Raw genomic sequence first — 22,295 nt, forward strand, 5'->3', positions numbered from 1 at the left:
AAATTACCCCATGATTTACTCACCCTCAAGCCATCCTAGAAGCATATGACTTTCTTCTTTCAGACAAAAACATGTGGAGTAATTAAAAAAATTGTCCTGGCTCTTCCAAGCTTTATAATGGCAGTAAATGGGTGTTAAGAAGCAAAATAAAGTGCATCCATCTTTAGTCATCCGCTGGAAAATCACTTTCTTGTGAACGCACATACAACAGTTAGCAGAAGCTAGAGATCTTGTTTTTTAAATTTTAAATATGGACATTTTTCTTACACAAACTGATCGATTCACTTTAGAAGGCCTTTATTAACCCACTGGAGTCGCGTGGAGCACTTTTTATGAAGGATGAACGCACTTTCTCTCGCTTCAAAATCTCAACTGCCATTATAAAGCTTAGAAGAGCCAGGATTTTTTATTTTTAACTCCTTTTGTGTTCTTCTGAAAGAAGAAAGTCATATACACCTAGGTTGGCTTGAGGGTGAATAAATCATGAGTAATTAAAATTTTTGGTCAACTATCCCTTTAATAAAACAGCACAAGTTTTAAACTATGTTTTTAAAACCAACTTACAAAACTATATTTTTTTACTCAAAACAGACAGCTTTTTATATAAAGCCCTTCATGCAAACTAGCTCCAGTCTCCCCTATGATTTCTTTCTATTATGATCTATTATGGTCAACAGTAAAACCCCTCTCAGGGTGTCCGTACCCTCTTCACCCTGTACTGGCTCCTCCAGTAGCAGTTCAGTCATGCATTCCCAGTCCTTCAGCAGCTCCTGAGAGCTCTCCCACAAACTGTCCACTAGATAGGCAGCATGTTCATGCAGCTGGAAACATAAAAACACACCGTTAGCTATGAAACGAACAAGAGATGCAGACCAATATAAACAAAACTCGTTGGATTCTAATGCCACCTCAGGAGGCAAATGGATTTATGGTTAACATATCATAATTCTCCATAAATGCCTGATTATAAATTACCTCGCTCTCCAAAAAGAAGAGAACCAGCATGCGAATGAGGTTTCCATTTGGGCTGCTCCTGCCTCTGCGTTTGGCCAGAGCTTCCTCCGCCTGAGGATCATGTCTGCTGAACAACCTGCACATGATGCAGAGCAGAAAATGGACAAGACAACATAAAATAAAATGAATAAAAACTCAATGCTAAATAAAATAAAATAAAAGAATGTTAGCTTGCTCACTTTCGATGTAGAAACTCTCCAGCAGCCACTGCCACAGGCCTGTGAGCAGAGTACACCAGATGATAGACGTTCTCACAGTCCTCATTAGACAGAGCATCCTCACTACCCCTAAACAAATGAACAACATTTAATGGAGGAAAGCATTCAGACTGCAATTACGTTTAGCATCTGATAGCATCTGAGCTTCACTCACTGAAGGATAAGTGTGACCAGTCTTATGGCCTCCACAGCCACATCATACTCTTTATCCAGCGTCATAGAAACTATACGATCCTGTGAGGAGATTTTATTTTCATCAACATGGAGAACACATTCAGAGAATCGCTACCTCGTCCTAAACTCGAAACTCTTACCTTGAAACGGTTTGTGAAGAGCTCAAGTTTCGGAAACAGTTCACGGTTTGTGTAAAGGTTTTGTAAGGCTTTCAAACACTTCAAGCGCACTTCGCCTTGCTGGAAATGGAAGATGCTGATATTAATACAGTGAAAATGAAATATTACAGCGACAAAAGTGCTGCTTTTGGTGTATTTGGAGATGGCGTACCCGGTCGTGTAAGGTCCAGCCCACGTACTTCAGGTAGCTGTCGTTTAGGAAGGCATCGCTGTACATTTTCATCCAAACACCGATCTCCTCTATACAAATCGCTCTGATTTCAGCAATCGCATCCCTGCCAGTCATACAGAAGATAAGACCAGACATGCACAGCTACATGTGCGCTATTATCGTGAGGGTATACAACTCGGATCACCTATAACGATGCACAAAGATTCCCTTGAAGATCGAGTTCATCATGTTTTCAATCTCATCTTGGTTTTCTTGAAGCTGGTGAGAAAGTTTGTTTATGTGAGTACATGATCAGCAATATAATGACTACACTGATACAATCTGCAATTTATTTCACATTTTCTGCAAATTCACAAAATATCTGTAGGACTTTCTTAAGGAAATATGTTTACTTTCTGAGAAAATCTGCTGTCAGTTGTGGGGCTCTCTAATTTTACATGGAGTAAGACAAGGGTGCTTAGGAATTCATACCTCTTTCCTTCTTTGAAGTAGAAGCTCAAGCTTCTCATTGGCTCTCTTTCCCACCATTTTGTTGCGTTCGGCTTCATACTGCCTCTGTGTGTTGTCCTGGTTAATGCTCAGATTCAGAGCTACGTTCACCAGTGCTGTCATGAGCTTCATGGCTGTGGGCAAAAGAACAAAGAACAGGGATGCACACTCATATATTTTTTAAACAGAATCTAAAAATATATCTCTTTATTTTAGCTGTCTTAGGTTACATACACACTGCTGTTTTTATGAAATCCACTAAAATATATTAATAATAATAATAATAATAATGTTTTATTATTAGTATTAATGTTAACTATTTTTTTTATTACACAAATTAAACAAATAAATATTCATTATATAATATTAAAATATTCATATTTATTGAATTGTAAAAGAAAAGTATTATAATAATAATAATAATAATAATAATAATAACAATAATAATAATAGTAATATTAAAATATTTGTAATTACATTTTAAAAATTGAAATTATTAATTATAAACATTTTAAATTATAAACAAACCAATAAAGAAATATATAAAATATAGTATTAATATTTATTGTAAAAGATAAAGTATCAAATAACAACAACAATAATAATAATAATTATTAATATTATTATTAAATATTTGTATTTAATTAATTATACAAATAAATAAACCAACAAAGAAATATATAGCTATAGTATTAATACTGATCTGTAAAATAAAAAACACTTTGGAATAATAATAATAATAATAATAATAATAATATATTTCAATATTTGTATTTAATTATTAATTATTTTTTAATTATAACAATAAAAAATTATAAACCAACCAAAAAATAAATACATAAACTATAGTATTATTATTTATTGAATTGTATAATGATAATAATAATAATAAGTATTATTATTATTATTATTCAAATATTTGTATTTAATTAAGTCTTACGAATTATTAAAAATGATAAAATAATAAAAAAGAAATATATTAACTATAGTATTAATATTTATTGAATTGTGAAATAAAAAGCATTGCATAATAATTTTTATTATTATTTAACTATTAAATTTATTTAATTATAAAAATTAAACAAACCATGGTAGACATGTATAGCTATAGTATTAATACTGATCTGTAAAATAAAAAAATAATAATAATAAATATTTAATAATAATAATTTTTACTTTTACTATTATTGAAATATTTGTGTTTAAATTACAAAAACATTCCAAATTATTTAATTATAAAAATAACTAATTACAAACAAACCACTAACAAAATATATAACAACTATATTAATATTTATTGAATTGTATTATTATTATTAAAATATTTGTATTTAATTAAAATGATCAATTATTAAAAAAGATAAAATACCAATAAAGAAAGATATAAACTATAGTTTTAATATTTAGCATTTAGCATAAAAAAATTAACTAAATTATAAAAAATACACAATATAGAAATGTATAGCTATAGTATTAATACTGATGTGTAATAATAATAATAATAATAATAATAAATATTTAATAATAATAATAATAATAATACATATTTTTACTATTATTGAAATATTTGTATGCAATTAAATTACAAAAGCATTATTTAATTCTAAAAATAACAAATTACAAACAAACCAATAACGAAATATAAAAAACTACAGTATTAATATTTATGGAATTGTAAACATTTTTTTTATTAAATAATAATGATGACGACAGATCTATAAATGTAATTCTCATTCCGAATTCAGGTTTACCTGCCAGAGTGCTGGTGTGTCTGAAGGCTCGAACCTGTGAGTCCGACAGACCCGTCAGCAGAGAGATGACCGTGTCCATCATGTACTCATCATAGATGATGCTGTACTGGCACTGGCGGATCAGAACGCAGATGAACTCACAGAAGTTGTAGCGAAACTTCTTCCACAACGGGCCAGAAATGGTCAAGGGGTAATCGCCACTGTCCTGTATTAAAACACAAAAAATACCAACTCAGACCAGAGCTCAAAGATTAATTTCTTACATAACATTCTGTTAATTCATCAGAAAGCATACCTCGTCAAACTCCTCCGTCATTTTGCGAATAATTTCAGCATTCTGCATGTTGCGAAACATTTCGATTCTTACAGTGCCTGAAATGAAGGAGAGTCAGTAATCACCATTATAAATACTATACTATTATTACTGATTATTAATAAAGATTGAAATTTATGAGCATGAGGTATTGGTACCTTTACAGCCAGAGCACTGGATGAAGAAGTTGATGAGGTCCAGAAGTGCTAAATCTCTGTCTTGTTTGTAAGACTCAATCCAATCATCAACGACCGACTGAAAGAGTCATGGATAACCGTGTGACTATTTACATAAACACAGCAGACGACTTGCTTCATTAGCAGAACAATCTGCCTTTGAGAGTTATTAAGTGAGTCTGACACAGTGGACTTAGTAACTGAACACCGCCAGCTGTTACATATTCAAAATACATTTCACTCTTCATTTAACACTGAAAAATACACACTATTTAACATTTAACTATCTAACATAAGGCCCCTATCAAATGTTAAAGAAAGTTTGCGTAGTGACGCATGTGGCGATCAGTTTTCTCTTCCGATTTAATCTGTGTTTTATACCTGCATAGCGCTCTTTCCTTGTTTGACCACTTCAAACAGAGTGACAGGATCACCCTCTCCGTTTTGCTGGGCCATTCCATTGGCCTTTCGCCCCCGCTGGACTCCCATCGGGCCCTTTTCTAAAGGTGACTTCCGAGGCTTCTTGTTAGGTGCCTGGAGTCAAAGTTAAATCATGAATAACACATAATACGTTTCTGTGGCAAGTCAAGAAAATAGTTTTGTGTGAGTCATACAGGTGGTCTGCCGGGCCGTCCTCTTTTCTTCTTGGTTTTTCCATCTCCCGGGTCGTCCAGCTCACTCATACTCATACTGAGACTCACTGTGTCCTGACCCGACTCACCGGAGTCCCTGTGAGGAAAACACCATGAGCTTCATCATGCTTCATCATGAACATCTGAATCATCCAATTAAAGTGAACTGTGGCCTTGTACACACTCACACATTTTTGTTTCAAACACAGCTTTTTCTGTCCATTTTGGCCCTCTGTTCACACTGAGACTGATTTGTCAAGCAAAACTGAGTTTTTGCAAACATATTCCAAAGTGGATACATTTGAAAACGCTGTTTTTGCATTGTATGTGGACTGTGAAAACGATGATGCATTTTTAGTCATGTGACACATATTTTACCAATAGATATTCATGTTTATACCAGTATTGCGCCTTTTATCCCTGCTGAAAAAAAACAACGTATGCTGGTTAGCAGGGTTGGGGTCAATTCAGGAATGAACTCAACAATTCCAATACAAAGAAGGAAATGGAATTGGAATTGATATTCAACAACAATTACAGGAAACAGAGTTGGAATTGAATTGGAATTACAGGAAGTGGAATTCAATTCAGGGAAATTCCACTGAATTCCGTTTATTGCTGTTTCTGAGCATTTATTTGTGATTGCATTTAGAGACATACATTTGAACTTTATTTATGATGCTTTACAAATACCATGTATGAAATAGAGTTGATCAAATGCAAGTAAATAAAAATAAGAACTGTACATTATGAATTAATAATTGAATGACAGTGGTGATAAGTTTCTGGATGTACTATTCATTCAATATATGATAACCACATAATATATGTCTCAACTCACAAAAAATGAGTCATGTTCATTCATGTATTTCATTCACTTTTTATTGCATCGAATTATCATCATTTCCTGAAATTTGGCATGTGAAATGATCACGCTTAACATACTAAACATACAGTACTTTGTATTTCTTTTATATGTTTGTTGTTTATGTGATTTACAATATTTAATGTACTATAAACTATCAAGCAAATCAAGTCAAATTATTTTATTTAGCAAATCAAGTGGAATTTAGTGGAATTTATTTGAATTCAATTCTGTTTCCTGACATTCAATTCCAATTCCATTTCCTGTCAGCTGCATGCAATTCCAATTCCAATTCCATTCCAGGAAGTGAATTGGAATTTACCATTCATTCTCAATTCAATTCATGAATGGCCCCAACCCTGCTGGTTAGGTATGTTATGGTGCTGGGATGCTGGTTTTAACTGGTTTATGCTGGCCCTTTGCTGGTTTAAACCAGCTAAAACCAGCATCCCAGCACCAAAACATACCTAACCAGCATATGCAGTTTTTTCAGCAAGGATGTGCTATTTTTCTTTCACTGTTGCTAAAGATATATTACTTTGTACACTCTTCATATCCCAGTCCTACAAAGATGATATTCACAATTGCTGTCCTGTGGCAAAACAGGAGCGCAGTTGCGATTAAAGGAACACTCCACTTTTTTTGGAAATAGGCTCATTCTCCAACTCCCCCCTGAGTTAATAAGTTGAGTTGAACCATGTTTAAATCCATTCAGCCATTCTCCTGTTCTGGCCATATCACTTTTAGCATAGCTTAGCATAGACCAACGAGTTTCGATATCTGTCCTATTTAAAACTTGACTCTTCTGTAGTTATATCGATTCGTGTGCTAATACCGGCGGAAAATGTAAAGCTGCGATCTTCTAGGCCGATAAGATTAGGAACTACACTCCCATTCCGGCGTAATAGTCAAGGAAGTTTGCTGCCGTAACATGGCCGAAGCAGGCGCAGTAATTTCATGCCGGTCACATTGGAAGTTACCTAGCTGGGAAATAATTTCAGGCACTGCGTGATATTACTGTGCCTGCTGCGTCCATATTACGGCAGCTTTACATTTTCCACCGGTCTTAGTACACGATATAACTACAGAAGAGTCAAGTTTTAAATAGGACAAATATCGAAACTCGTTGGTCATTTTTGAACGTGATGCTATTGGTCTAATAGGATTCAAAGATCTATGCTAAGCTATGCTAAAAGTGATATCGCCAGAACAGGAGAACGGCTGAATGGATTTCAAAATGGTAAAACCCAACTTATTAACTCGGGGGGAGTTTGAGAATGAGTAATGTACTCATCCCAAACTTTTGAACAGCAGCCAATCAGAAAAATTACATTTACAATATTTTGTAAATAAAAACAAACAAACAAAGTAAACAAATTCTTTCACTGTTTATTTCAACTTTTATTTATAGTGCAATTTAATAACACTTTAAGACATTCTTTGTACATTTTTTCATTATTTTATTTACTATTACAGTATTTATTAATATTTTAAAGCTTTTATTTTATATATTTCTAATTTTATTTTTAGTTGTGTCATTTTTATGTTTAGCTTGGATTTATTTTTATTTCAGTTTATGCACAAGCAATTTTAGTACTTCAACTTATTCCAAGGCAAGTTTTTTTTTAGGTTGAATGTTTTTCATTTAATATGTTAAAGTTTTATTGAACTCCAGTGTATAAGTGGAAATGAAACAGGACTCACTGTAGCACTGGCAGCTCTGAGGTGATCATGGTGACGGAGGGGCAGGTGGTGTGTTACAGGTCTGCTGTGTGTAGCGCTCTGCTGGAAGTAGGTCTTTCAGTGTGCTTTAAGTGCTGATGACAGTTTTAACACTGCAACTCTGAGCCTGCAGGAGACAGAAGGGAAAAAAATCATCAAACATTAGTTTGTGCAAAAGCAGGTCCTTTTGACTAGAACAGGCTCTATATATGCAATATAACTTCACTGACAAGCTGACACTGATTCCATAATTAAAGACTTTCAACAAATCAAATATTTCTCATTTAAAATTAAAGACTTAGATTTTAAATTCCATAGAAATTTGATTTACTGTAAATAATGCTCCATAAATGCATTTATGATGTCAAAACCATGAACTTGACACAATGTTCAGGGTCTGTAACCTTACATACCATCTGAAACACTGATATAGAAAAGAAGTAAAGTTTAAAAGGCTAAACAGAGACACCAACTGGCCATTTGATGAACTGCAGCAGAACACCATTAACAGAGATGTCAATCTACATAATCACAGGGAAGAGCTGTACAAATGCACACACAGAAAATAGCTATTCTGCTAAGAAAAGATTTTAAAACAGAATTGAATTCACATCAGTATCACAGAGAAAAATATCTAGGTGTTTTATTTTTTTAAATTTAGATAAACTCATGTCTGTATTGTCTATAAAATTAACATTGACCTCAAAAAATAAAATATCAAATTAACTTATCAAATGTCTCTGACTGGCCAAAAGTGAATGAATCTGATTTATTGAGCCTTACTCTTTCATCTCTCAACATAACAGAAGACTAAAAAGGCTTGTTTGGTTGTTTATTACAAAACAGAAGCTAAAACATTAAGCATTTCATTAAGTAAAACATTCAAAATGAATTTAAAACAAGAGTTTGTGTGTGATTTTTGCATGGTGTTCTAAGTTAACTATCACCACTAGGGGCAGTATGAACCATAAAGTACTTGACCTTCAATGATTCTTTGATGGCATAACTAAATGTGTTTCTGGATCATTTCCATACCTAAAAAAAATCTAAATTAATATACTTTTGGCTCTAAGAGACAGTACTGATCGTAAACTGACTTTTTGAGTTCACTTTCCCTCATGAACAGAATGCTGAACTCCAGAGGATATAAAGCACTTCTTGGGCAACAGTAGGGGGCAGGCTAAGAAAGATTTCATTAAAATGTTCCCTTTCCACTAATACTTAGATATGAAAGTGCACGAGTCGAATCGCATTATACACTCTCTGTCTCCAACACTCTCCCTTTAATGCAGAGAAGTCTTACACAAGGAAGTGCTTGAGGAAAACCAGGCCATGGCAAAGATTTCCAAAGAAATATGGACTCTCAGAAAGATAAACTATGTCTAGTGTACTTGCAATAAATGAAAAGTCATTCATCTAGACTGTCACTAAAGAGTCAATGAAATGAGAACTCATTCAAACATGTGTCACAGGAGGGAATGTGAGTGTTTGACAGATTTCACTGGTGTAAAGGTGAGGTGAATATTATCCTCTTTAGACTGCCACTAGATGGCTGTACGCTGTAGGTGTCCTGGATGACTCGATTTTACAGGTGCGAGTCTGCAGTGAAGTTAAACCGAGCCACTGTAGGGACAGACAGACAAAAACTCCTGTGCAGAGAAGTGGCATTTGTGTGCTTTAACAAGAAATAAGAAGGATTTATTTAAGTCAGTGTTGGAAAGATGTATGGTTCAAATATGACCCTGTAACCTCGTCCTTAGCGTCATGGTTCACACATGGGAGTGCGCTAAATATGACCTCCCCTCCCCCACTGCTGCTAAACGCTCACAACCACCACATGGCCACATTACACCTCGTTGACACAACCGCTACACTGCAAAACACATCAGAGAAAACAAGAACACACGGCTCTGAAATTAAACAGGGAATAAGATAAAAAGGTCACAGACAGTTACTAAAATTGACTGAATTTATATAAAAAACTTACGTGTTTTACTCTGTTATGTAACATTTGATAGATTTCATAATATGCAATTCAAGGCCAGTCTAGTTATACTTTTAGTAGGGAAGCTGTAGAAAAACACATGCTCTTATAAAGTTGCTACTAAAGATGCACATTAATTAATTTCCTGGCATTTATTACTCAACTTGACTCACACTGATTGAAATCCTGTAACAACTACACAAACTAGGGGTGGGCGATTTACCAAAATCTTATCACAGTATACTTTTTTTTTTTTTACCGTAACAATTATTATTTTATTTTTTATTTAACCCTTGAATGTTTCGCCAGTCGCTATTGGGTCATTCCCATGTCAAATCAACCAAATTTCAAAAACTTCCCCGGCTCATTTTTTTTTTATTTTACTAATATTTATTCTGAGGAGAGATAGAAAGCCATAATATTAAATCTCATGGATAAATATGTACTGAGTAATCCATTTTTTTGTAGAGGCAGGTCAAAATGGCAATTTTCCCCTTAGATTTAGAGTCAAGTTTTTACAGGGGGGTTAAAATGACTTTAGAAAGATGGCAGCATCATTATCTTATTTTTACACAGAGATTTGTAGTTATATTAGTAAAATATGTTGACTTTTTGACTCTTTGTTGCATTATGTGCCAATGGTGACCATTCAATAATAGGGAAACAGCACTTTACAGGTTTTTCCCCAAAGTCTGCATACCTGTAACGCAAGCAGTATTAAAGATATTTCAATGTGTTTTTAGATATTGGGTCTTAATAAACTTTCCTTTTAGCATCTTCATTTTTATGGCTCTATGAGATTTGGTTCCAGAGATATTGGAATTTGAATATGGCTCCAGGAGTAAATCATTAAAATGTACACTTTTTCAGTGGTCAAAAACCAAATGTGGTCAGTTTGAAAAAATACAATACTTATTTTCTTTTAAAAAGGAACGTCTGAAGAACAAATGATGTTAAAACTAGACATGTATCTTATTTCTGTCAAGACAACTGCACTGAACATACCAGTCTGAGTGCCATAAATATTCTTTTTCCAAAGTTTGTGTGCCTATAACTCAAGAAGCATTAGATTCTAGTTCTTTATAAACTTTTCTTTTAGAAAAGTCATTTTTAACCCCCTGTAACTTGACTCAAAATTGCCATTTTGACCTCCCTCTACAAAATAGTGGATTACTCAGTAATTATTCATCCATGACATTTAATATTTTGGTGTTCATCACTATACATGTCTATCTTTCTTCAGAATAAATATTAGCAAAATCAAAAATTTGAGCCGGGGACCTCTGGTTGAGTTGACACGGAATGACACTATTACTTATTCAGGTCTTTAGCGACCCGGACCTATACAGCACGGATGGATCTCTTAACTACTGCAATAGATGTTTAGATGATGCTGGACTATAAGCACAATTAGTGTGAGATCGCACTCACTTCAAGGAACAGTTCACCCAAAAATGAAAATTCTGTCATCAATTACTCACGCCCATGTCAACAAAAAACAGTCTGACTTTCTTCTACGGAGCACCAAAGAAATTTGGGGAATCAAACAACAGTGAAATCGGTTTCCATTAAAATTGCATTTAATTTTTTTCCAAAATGTGTTTTTCCATTTTATTTTTTTTTGACTCTCTTTTACTTACTAAAACATAATAATGAAAAAGCGTGTCTAATTAAATGAAATCGTGAAACTTACACAATTCACCAGCAATTTGTTAAAAGTTGAACCAAAATTACATATTTATCGCACTATGTAATAATTTTATTTCAAATTCAGTTTTTTTTTTACCAAATTTAGTGTTTTCCACTATTTTCTGGATTCTGTTGTAATGGTTTCATTAAATTTTAATAACCAAAAGCATGTATAATTAATTTATATTATCGCTTCATTTTTTTTTTCAGAAATACTGCATTGTGTATTTGCTTTCTTTTGTATTTGCATCAATTATAATAATAATAAATAATTTTATTAGTAGTAGTAGTACTAATATTACATTAATATATTTCTGTCAGTTTCTTCAAGTTAAATCAAACTTTTATTTTGATGAGTTGCTGTGAAGACCTTTAAGTTTCTGTTTTTATATGATATAACGATATAACTGTAAAATGCTCGCAAAGTGATTCTCAAAGCAGTTCTAGAGTTTACTTTTTAATATGCATGTAGTAAACGAAACTGTGCGTCTGCGCCATTCATTCACACAGAGACACTTAGAACATGCAGGTTTCATTTTTAACTAGTATTTTAGAGGCTTAATATTCACAGACACCAGTCCATATTGCGTTTTGATTCAAGTGTACTGAAATACTTTTGATTAATTCATCCCAAAATGAGCAAATTCAGTGGCATTCGGCATCACAATGTTTCAACTTTGACTTGAAAAGTTGAACTACTTTTAATATGAGTGCTGTTTTTAGAACAGTGTGTCATGCACAAAACATTGCAAATGTTATAATCTACACACTGCATTTAGCATTGTTTATAACATCAACAATTTGAATTATCATTGTAATTTTGAAGCAATGCATCAGTTGCTTTTAATGTGAATGTGTCTCAGCTTTCACATACTGAAACACTTTTTCTCAATGAACAAAAAAGCGGCAATGCAGCAGCCAGACGCCATGTGGATCTATCAGGTCAAAGCAGCTCTTTCACAGAGCGTGGCTTTGGTTTGAGTCCTCTGCAGGGAAGGTTGAGTGATCAATGTCTAACTAAAGGTATTGGAGAGCTTGTTTATGTTGTTTCTGGAAGTGATTCAGTGAGTCTCTGGCTGTGTTTTATTGATTTGCTGTTTGAATTCACAGTCTGACGCACTCAGAGAAAACATGAGTCAATACACATCACCCATTCCTACAAATATATATATTTAATAGCAACATCTAAAATGAAACTGCAAGAGGGTTTGCATTCAAATAAAATCTGTACGCCTACACCATCAGCATTTCTTAAAGGAAGGAGAAAACAACCAGCAAAAACTTACAATATAAAACATTAACAGTGTGGGCGTAAATAGACGACCTTCATCTGCTCCTCGTGTTCAGCAGAATCAATCTGAGGCGCATTGAAACAGGCTAATGCAGTCGAGACGGACCCTCACACTCTCTCTCTCTCTCTCTCTCTCTCTCTCTCTCTCTCACAAGTGCTTTATTGGCATAACAAAATTGCTTCCTATTGCCAAAGCAATAACAGAAAATAGAACAAAAGAGCCATAGAAGCAGTGAATGTGAACGAGGACAACAGTAATAGACAAAATTAATAATATCACACACAAAAAAAGAACTGTACATGAACAATGGCTTTATTACACAGACAGCTCAACCAAAAATGAACATTGTGTTCTTATTTACTCATTCTAATGTTTAAAATGTTCTGAACACAACAGCAGGAATTTTGACAGAATCAATGCTGTTTTTGTATTCCAAAAAAATAACATGAATTCAGCAGGTAAAGTAGTTTGCCTTTACATAGTTTCTCTCTCTGTTTTATTCTCAAGTCGTGTGGAGATATGATTAATGAGCACTACTGTGAGGAAAAATAGTGCCTCTTTTTTTATGAGGGATCTGTCTACTCTGATATAATCACCTCTGTTTCACAGCTCTCACGGACCTTCTCTTCCTCCCTCAACCTAATAAACCATAAAGTACATTTTTAAAAAGCTTCAACACCGTTAGTGGTAAACTCGCTGCAAGCTTAGATGAAACAGACCTAAGTTGCTTTGCATGGTAGGCAAATTAAACAAACATTGTGAATTATCCAAAAACATGCACATTTAATTTTTTCCCAATTCAGTTTTTTTTTTTGAATAAATCATGAAACAATTTAACAGCAACTTATTAAAAGTTGAACAAAAAATTTAATTCAAGGGCCCTATGAAATACTTTTTTTTTCTCAAATTCAACTAGATTTTTTTGCCAAATTCTGTGTTTAACATTAATTTTCTGGATTCCATTTAATAGGTTATTTATTAAATTTTTATAAACAAAAGCATGTGTTCTTAATTTATGCTTTTTTCCCCTCTTTTTTAATAAATAATTAAAAAATAATTCTTCTGGGAAATATTTTTTTAAATTGTGTTTTAAAAAATAATTGTTTTATTAGTAGTAGTACTATCAATTCATTAAGTCATATTTGTGTCACAATTTCTTCAAGTTAAACCAAACTTTTATTTTGACAGGTAGCTGTGAAGATCTGTATGTTTCTGTTTGTAAATAATATGATAATAAGTTTTCACAAAATAAACTTATATTTAAAAGAAAAGTGCTCATGAAGTGACTCTCAGAGTTTGTTTATTTGTTCATGCACTCATATAGTCTCGCTGGAATTCATGGCAGCTTTCATTGGCCAAGGCCGCCCAGAAGACCGTTTGATCGACATGTCAAACAACCAATTACAGTTCGTTTCCTTCAGCGTCACGTTTCGGTGCGTGGAAATGCCCCCACAACAACAGACTGGCGTGCAACAAGTCAGTCATTGAAATAACCAGCATTGAAAGATCATGAATTTATGAATTTGATTGCACTCATACCACCTCTGAGCCTTATTAAACATTAAAAAAAGGTACAAACAAAGGTAAAAAAAAAAAAAAATTCCCCTTTAAATCACTTTAAGGAGTCAAATATCACCTCGAAATGGGAAGGTGAATCTTTGGTCAGATTTTTTGATTATTGTTTAGAATGTGCTCAAAATACAAGGACACAAGTGCTACTAACAAGAAAAGTAAGCATAGAGCCCTACTAAAATGCGTACCGACATGTACTTTTTGTCACATATTCGATGTGAAATGTCCATTGAGTGACACTATGGCAATAAGTCTAACGCTACGTGATGTTTTAAAATAACGTACCATTCTGCACTACACCTAAACCTAAACCGATAGTATGAACAAAAGCGAATGTGATGTAAAAACACAATCGCAAACATGCCGTTTTAGCTTGTTTTTCGAACTCTCATCTTTCAGCTCTTTTATCGTGAGTCATGTTTTTCACACGATTTGTACTCAAGGATTCCGCGTCCTAAGTCTAAATTCTGTGCCGGCTAAGCTACCGAGCAAACTTGTTACGTCTGGAACGCAAAACATATGGAGCTGTAATCATAACTGTGTATGAAAATTATTACAAATGCTCGCTGTTTAACCACATCTAGTGTTCATTTCTGTTGGAAACTGCAGTGAAATGTACTTATTGGTACGTATTTCACACCTTGCAAAAATTTTCCCACATGGATATTTTTTGGTCATGAAATCAGGGATTGTTTTTACAGATTCTATTTTTTTCCATTTAAATTTTTCTGGATTCCATTTTTTCCCCATTTGAATTTTTCTAGACTCTGTTTTATTGGCTAAATAAAAAAATATTAATTAAAAAACATGTCTAATAAATCATGAAACTTCCTGCTTTTGATTGTGAAATTGTATTAAGTATTATTTCATTTTATTTTAAAAAGTATTATTTTATTTCATCCTCTTTTTTTAAATAAATAATTGTAAAATATTTCTTCTGGTAACCATTCCTTCAAAAATAATGTTTTAATAATAATTGTATTATTGCTAGTAGTACTACATTACATTAAGTCATACATTCATGTCACAATTTCTTCAAGTTAAACCGAAATTTTATTTTGATGGGTTGCTTTAAAGACCTTTTAGTTTCTGTTTGTATATAACATGACTTTAGTTTTCAAAAGAAATGGTAAAATGATCATGAAGTGACTCTCAGAGGAGTTCTTGAGATTGCTTGTGTCCATGTAGTATGTAGTATTTTGCAGCTTAATATTCACAGACACTCGTCTATATCAAGTTTTGATTTAAGTTTACTGACCTACTTTTGATTTATTCATCTAAAATCTGGCAACTTCTGTGACATTCCGCATTATACAGTAAGCTAAATTTTTTTGATTGGATTGAAATCATAAGCATTCACTGTGATTATCACTAGGGCTGGGTATTGTGACCAATTTGGCAATTCGATTCGATTCTTATTTTTATGGTTTCGATTCGATTCGATTTCGATTTCGATTCGATTCGATATCGATTCGCTATCAATATTTCATTTAAAATGTTAGTTTTGCAGACATGTGATCCATATTTTGATATAAATGCTGGTAACTGAAACTCTCCTACTTAAGTTTATTACTGAAATACACATCTACATTAATAATAGGGTGCACACAGTTGTTTATTTTAAACAACTTTTATTTTAAATGAACCCTGTAACAAGAAGTCATAAATATGTGCATCCATTGTACACCATGTAAACAAACTGCAAAATGCACATTACTGTAAAAAATAAAAAGGCTGTAAATGTGCAACAGTGAAATCTATTAAGAACTTCAAACATGTTTAAGAAATAAAACATTTTCTAAATTCAAAACGTTCAAAACAGGCCCATCATAAAACCCTTGTCTGCGTATACAAAACATTCTAACTGTCCATAAAACTAACAGTTCTTAACTACAGCCTAATCATTTTTCTGCAAAAAAAGCAGCTGATCAACATGTTCTGATAGCTCCTTTGCACTGTGATTAGATCACCAGCGGTTGAGAAAACTCTCTCAGCAGGAACACTAGTGACACCTTCAGGACGAGAGGTGAATATTCATATCCTCTTACGTGAAGCACGTGCATTAAGAATCGATTCAGGGATTTCCCGAATCGATATCGTTGCGTTCAACTGAAGATCGATTAAAATCGGAGAATCGATATTTTTTACCCAGCCCTAATTATCACTAAATAATCAAAGTTTGATTTTGGAGTTTCCACAGTTATCAACATTGCAAATCAATTTAGTTTTAGAAAGTGTATTGTACATTTATAAAACTGTACCTTTCTCTTTCCCATGATCAATCTCTCTATATTTGTTTTCTCATAAACACCATCATGGATTTTTTTTTTTGGCTTTTTGGCGATTAGAGTAAATGGGAACACAAAAATACGACGATTCCTGTTTGTAAGTACCTGGGAATGTGTAAAGGGTCCATGGGGTAAGAAAAATAAACTTATTTTAAGATACATTCACTGCAAAGCAATCCTCTTATAAACACTTCAAGCTAATGTTTGTTGCTTTAAAAAAAATCTTGTTTGCAGTAAAACGCCCCAGTTTTACGTGCTCGTCTTGAGCTATTTTTGATCTGTAAGCACATGAATTACTAAGAAAGTCAGGCCGGGGCACATCGTAATATCTTATTACTCACTCAGATTATTATTAAATTACACTGGTGGTTTGAGGGCAGAGCAGAAATTGTGCAACATTCTCAAAGGGATGCGAATAAATTATGTCAGAGTTTTGCAGCGTGTTACTGTTTGCTCTTCAGTCACCGGCTGCCAACCCAGGACGGCGGCCAAGCCGAGCCGAGACAATATTATTGACCATTGGCTGCATTTGAATCCATAATGGCCCGTAACAAATGCACTGACCCAAAACAAGCCTCCAAAAAGACATTGAGCAGTGTAAAACACATTGAGTTCTAAATGTAACAACCTCTGTTTTAGGCTGGTCTGCTCAGGAACAGGGCCTCTGTAGAGCAGGACAACCTGAGAACAGCTCTAGAGTAACGAGGCTCCAGGAAATGGATCTGTTTAAAATGTCTAAGAAACCTGCAGATGGCATAAAACAAAGCTGGAACATGACAGGAACGAACTAAAATCACCTTCCTGGTTCTCTCCTTCTTGAAAACTGATAGCAAAATAACAGTGGACACATTAAGCAGCATGATTTTGCTTGAATGAGCATAAGCTAAAAACGAATTTATGCAACAAAAAAACAACAACATTTAAATATTGCACTAAGCACTGAGATGGTTTATAAATCTTATGGACATTATGTATTACCACTCACACCAATGCATTCCTAACAGTCTTATTTCAGGAGGTGGGAACATGACTGCTGTTCATAGATGCTGTTTTTTCAAGATGCTGAATTTCCACAAGCTATTCCAATGTCTGCTCTTTCCAAGCCACACTTGTTTCATTAACAGAAAGCTTCCAGCTGCGAAAAGTCAAGCAGCACTTAAAATGACATAAATGGGACATTTATCATTGCCAGAGTTCAGCTCAAGCCATTAAAAAGATATGTACAAATTCAGAAAACTCAAAGCTGAAATTTAAAATAAAACACATTAATTCACAATTAGTCACTGTGTAAACAAACATTGCACAGGGGTGACAGTGTGATATACATTATTCACATTTACATGCTGTCCAAACTTGTAACAACCAAACATTTGTGGCATTATGTGAACAATACAATTAAGTGAAGCTAGAACATTTTCTATTAAAGCCAAGCTTAAAGGATTAGTTCACTTCCCGGATAAAAAAATTCTGATAATTTACCCCCCACATGATCCAAGATGTTCATGTCTTTCTGTCTTCAGTCGAAAAGAAATGAAGGTTTTTGAGGAAAACGTTTTAGGATTTTTCTCAAAATAGTGGAGCTCAATGGAGATCAGAGGGTTGAAGGTCCAAATTACAGTTTAAATGCAGCTTCAAAGGGCTCTACGCAATCCCAGCCCGAGGAATAAGGGTCTTATCTAGCGAAACAATCGGTCATTTTCCCAAAACAACAGTAATTTATATCATTTTTAACCACAAATGCTCGTCTTGCACTAGCTTGACTTCTTGTATTACGTAATCACATTGGAAAGGTCATGCGTTTGCGTGACATACACTGATAAAAATGATTTTATGGTGAAGTAAATAATACAGAAAAACAAATGTAATTTGTACATTTGTTCTACATTAAATAATTGAGTTCAGGCAAGAATAAAAAAAAGAGTAAATTCAATATTAATACTCAATTTGTAGCTCGTAGAGTTTAAAATTTGAACTTTTAAGTATATTTTACTTGGAATTGCTTGTTATTTTTACAAAGATTGTTTAAGTAAATATTAAAGTCATGATCCCATTGTTCCCATCATGCACTTGGGCATGAAAAATTAATAAGGTTACATTTTTTGCTGTTTTCGAGATATATTTACACTGTTTTATGGTTGCTTCTGTTGTTAAGTAACTCGTAGAGTAGAGCTGTTTTGTAACATCTAGAGTTCATTTTCTACTCAAAATGACCCTTTCATACTCAAAAACTATTGTGTCATTGTGCATCATGTGCCAGGATTGAGGTCTTTGTGTTCATTTGGTTAGTAACTACACTGAGTCAACATATAACCTTAAAAACAACAAGGAGCTGTCTACTTGCTTACGTGCATGTTTGTAAGTGAAACACATGCTTTAAAAGCATTTTTCAGTGATATAATGTTTGAGTAAAGTTTACAACCAAGTGAATTGTACTTGAAGACCGCAGAGTAAACTTAAAAAAAATTAAATAGAAATTACTCATCAAACTCTAACTGCATGTTAAACTTGCTTATTTCCTTTGTTAATTTTACTTAAATTAGTTAAGTAGATTTAACGCAATTCCATACTTAAATTTTATTTAAAAAATGTGCAAAAACTTTGTGGTTTGAAAAGTATATACATTTTTTTTTTAGAATGATTAATCGTTTTGCTAGATAAGACTAGGGTTGGGTATCGTTGGGTTTCCAATTCCGATTCTGCTTATCCAATTCTTATCAATTCCTAGTTCGATCCCAATAAGAAAAAAATCGGGTAAAAAATTTTTTAGGTGCAACCTTTAGATGTCATTATTCTGTCTTTTTACTAAATATTCTGTTGCAGCTGAATAACATGAGCTAGCAGCTTACAGAACACTTATGCCTTTTACATTTAGGAACATTTGCTTATGGTTTTAACAAAAATATCACAGCAAAAACAACTGGACTATACATTTCAAGCATTAAATTGTTAAATATAACAAGCAAACAATCAGTAATAAGATAAAAACAAACAAATCCATTAGCAATAGTATAAATAAATACAACTGAACAAATTCCAGGTGCAGAAATTCAAATCGAAAGTTTAGTTTTCTTAATATTATATACATTAATTGTCATTAAAGGTGTAATTATAATCAGTCAAGATCAGTGAATGATTTTCTTTTGTTCTTTGATTAATATTAATGAATGGGCAGCATGTTTGTTAGGCGGTTTTTACATGTGTGTTTTCTATTTACGTTCTATTTATGATAATATACTGACGTATTTTTGTGCATATTGGTCGGTAAATGTGAAAGAGAAGCACGTTTAGGTTCGGAACAAATCTTCTGCGGTGGAAATGCATGGAATGGCTGGAGAACAAACCAGGAAACTACACCGGGTTGGGACCACTGTTTTCTGTGCTCGCGCTTTAGATGTGTGCGCTACACGCAAACAGTGCTCAAGTTCTTTCCCTTCCTGCGCTTAAATTGTTTAAAATCACATTAAAATGCGAACGCAGGAAACGTTAAGCAGAATCGAAATGCATGTGTCTTATCGAATACCCAGTTCTTGAAAATTTGGAACCAGTTCTCGGCTGAGATCGTGTAAAGCCCTTTGAAGCTGCATTAAAACTGCAGTTTGGACCTTCAACTCATTAGCCACCACTAAAGCCTACTAGCTATATGGAGAAAAATCCTGGAATGTTTTTCTCAACACCTTAATTTCTTTGTGACTGCAGACAGAAAGACATGAACATATTGGATCACATGGGGGTGAGTAAATTATCTGGAATTTTTTTCTGGAAGTGAACTTATTCTTTAAAATTTAGCGTGAGTGTGGAGTGAAGCAACACAGATATATTAATACTTAACCACATTCTTCACAAGTTCATTTAGGAGCCAATTAACAGCCCATTTTTCACTGTTACAGTAACCAACTTATACACTTTACATTATGCATTCACATAGGATAACCTAAAATCTTGATGCTGATAAAAATGCTGTTATGCATTCACTCCCGAGGCGACTGCTATATTGGGTTTAAAGCCCCAAAGAAAACTGCTACAGCAAATGATTTCATGTTATGAGACACAGCATGTCTCATGTGACTGTAAGGATGTGATGGGAGGTGAAGACACACAGGTGTGAAACTATACACATCATATCATGACGGTCTTGTGTGTTCACACACACAGCCTCACTCAGATGCAGGGATGAATTATTTGCAGTGATGTTTGGAGGCTGAGAGAGAGCAGTCGTTTAATAGAGCAAGATGGAAAATGAAAAATGTGACTGTATTAATTTAGAGTGAATCACAGGCTGAGATCATGTCAGATTTATTCATGGATTTACAAAAGACACTTTTCATTAAAAGGGGAGAAACGACATTGTTCACAAATTCTTTTACGCAACTGTAATTTTTAACAAAATCCTGCATGACACCAATTTTCCATTTTATTCAAGTGGGTGGAAATGTGTGCCATGCAACAGTAGAAATGTGTCAACTGGTTTAAATCATATTTAAGTTGTAAAATACTGAATGCGAAGTTGGAATTGTCCCTGCAGGCTACATGCATAAAACAAGCACACGGTCTCAATGGCACTTCTGCAACATATGGAACAGGGTCTGTTGGTAATGTATAATATTTATAATATATAATATTGGTAACAATGTAAATGACCTAATACTATTAGAGGTTGACCGACGTGTTTTTTAGGCCCGATGCCGATTATTCCAGCTCAAGTAGACCGATAACCAATATTTTGAACCAACATGTCTGGTGTAAAAATGAAAATGAATGTAAAAAATTAATAATAACAAGGGCTCTGACAAAAAAACTAAACTTTCTTTAAACGCATTTAAAATTATTTTATTGGCAAACCAGTTTTCAAAATGACCGATACCGATAACCTTAAAAATGCTTAACATCAGCGGCGATAATTGGTCAGGGCATTTAGGGATTGACCGATATGTGTTTTCAGGGTCAGTGGCAATACTGATTATTCCAGCTCAAGTAGACCGATAATCGGTATTTTGAACGATGTCTGGTGTAAAAATGCTAATTATTTTATCGGCAAACCAGTTTTCAAAATGAGAGATACTGATGACCTTAAAAAATGCTTAACATCAGCGGAGAAAATTGGCCAGGGCATTAAGGGATTGACCGATATGCGTTTTTCAGGGCCAATGGCAATACTGATCATTTCAGCTCAAGTAGAGCGATAATCAATATTTTGAACCGATGTCTGGAGTAAAAATGAAATTTAATGTCAAAATAAAGAATAACGAGGGCTACAAAAAATTTTTCTTTTAATGTTTTTAAATTGTTTTAACGGCAAATCTTTTTAGAAAATGACTGATACCGATAACCATAAAAATGCTTAATGTCGGCATAGATAATCAGCCAGGTCATTTAGGGGTTGACTGATATGTGTTTCTTCAGATGCCGGTACTGATGATTCCAGCTCAAGTAGACTGATAACCGATATGTCTGGTGTAAAAATTTTAATTATTGTAAAAATTGAGAATAACAAGGACTTTGACAAAAAAAACTTTCTTTAATTGCTTTTAAATCATTTTATCTGCAAATTGGTTTTGAAAATGACCGATACCAATAACCATAAAAATGCTTAATATTGCTGCAGATAATCGACCAGGTCATTTAGGGGTTGACTAATGTTTTTTTCAGGGCCGATGCAGATACCGATTATTCCAGCTAAAGTACACAGAAAAATTATTTTTGATATGTCTAGTGTAAAAATTAAAATTAATGACAAAATTAAGAATGACAAGGGCTCTGACAAAAAC

At 33.7% G+C, this 22,295-nt stretch overlaps 1 protein-coding gene across 1 annotated transcript in view; it reads right to left on the reverse strand.

Annotated features, from left to right (window-relative positions):
* Nucleotides 1–22,295, reverse strand: part of stag1a (STAG1 cohesin complex component a) — a 59,847-nt gene that overhangs the window by 13,672 nt on the left and 23,880 nt on the right. The window contains exons 2-15 of the mRNA XM_073848152.1: nucleotides 7,688–7,832; nucleotides 5,101–5,215; nucleotides 4,868–5,020; nucleotides 4,469–4,565; nucleotides 4,293–4,369; nucleotides 3,998–4,202; nucleotides 2,229–2,380; nucleotides 1,942–2,015; nucleotides 1,737–1,860; nucleotides 1,547–1,645; nucleotides 1,387–1,466; nucleotides 1,194–1,301; nucleotides 976–1,090; nucleotides 704–821 (exon numbers count right to left, since the gene is read on the reverse strand). Of these exons, the coding sequence (XP_073704253.1) occupies nucleotides 704–821; nucleotides 976–1,090; nucleotides 1,194–1,301; nucleotides 1,387–1,466; nucleotides 1,547–1,645; nucleotides 1,737–1,860; nucleotides 1,942–2,015; nucleotides 2,229–2,380; nucleotides 3,998–4,202; nucleotides 4,293–4,369; nucleotides 4,469–4,565; nucleotides 4,868–5,020; nucleotides 5,101–5,215; nucleotides 7,688–7,716 (1,546 nt within the window). The 5' untranslated portion in view covers nucleotides 7,717–7,832. The remainder of the gene's footprint in view (nucleotides 1–703; nucleotides 822–975; nucleotides 1,091–1,193; nucleotides 1,302–1,386; nucleotides 1,467–1,546; nucleotides 1,646–1,736; nucleotides 1,861–1,941; nucleotides 2,016–2,228; nucleotides 2,381–3,997; nucleotides 4,203–4,292; nucleotides 4,370–4,468; nucleotides 4,566–4,867; nucleotides 5,021–5,100; nucleotides 5,216–7,687; nucleotides 7,833–22,295) is intronic.

This window comes from Garra rufa, chromosome 10 (assembly GCF_049309525.1).
Source record: "Garra rufa chromosome 10, GarRuf1.0, whole genome shotgun sequence".
Lineage (NCBI taxonomy): Eukaryota > Metazoa > Chordata > Actinopteri > Cypriniformes > Cyprinidae > Garra > Garra rufa.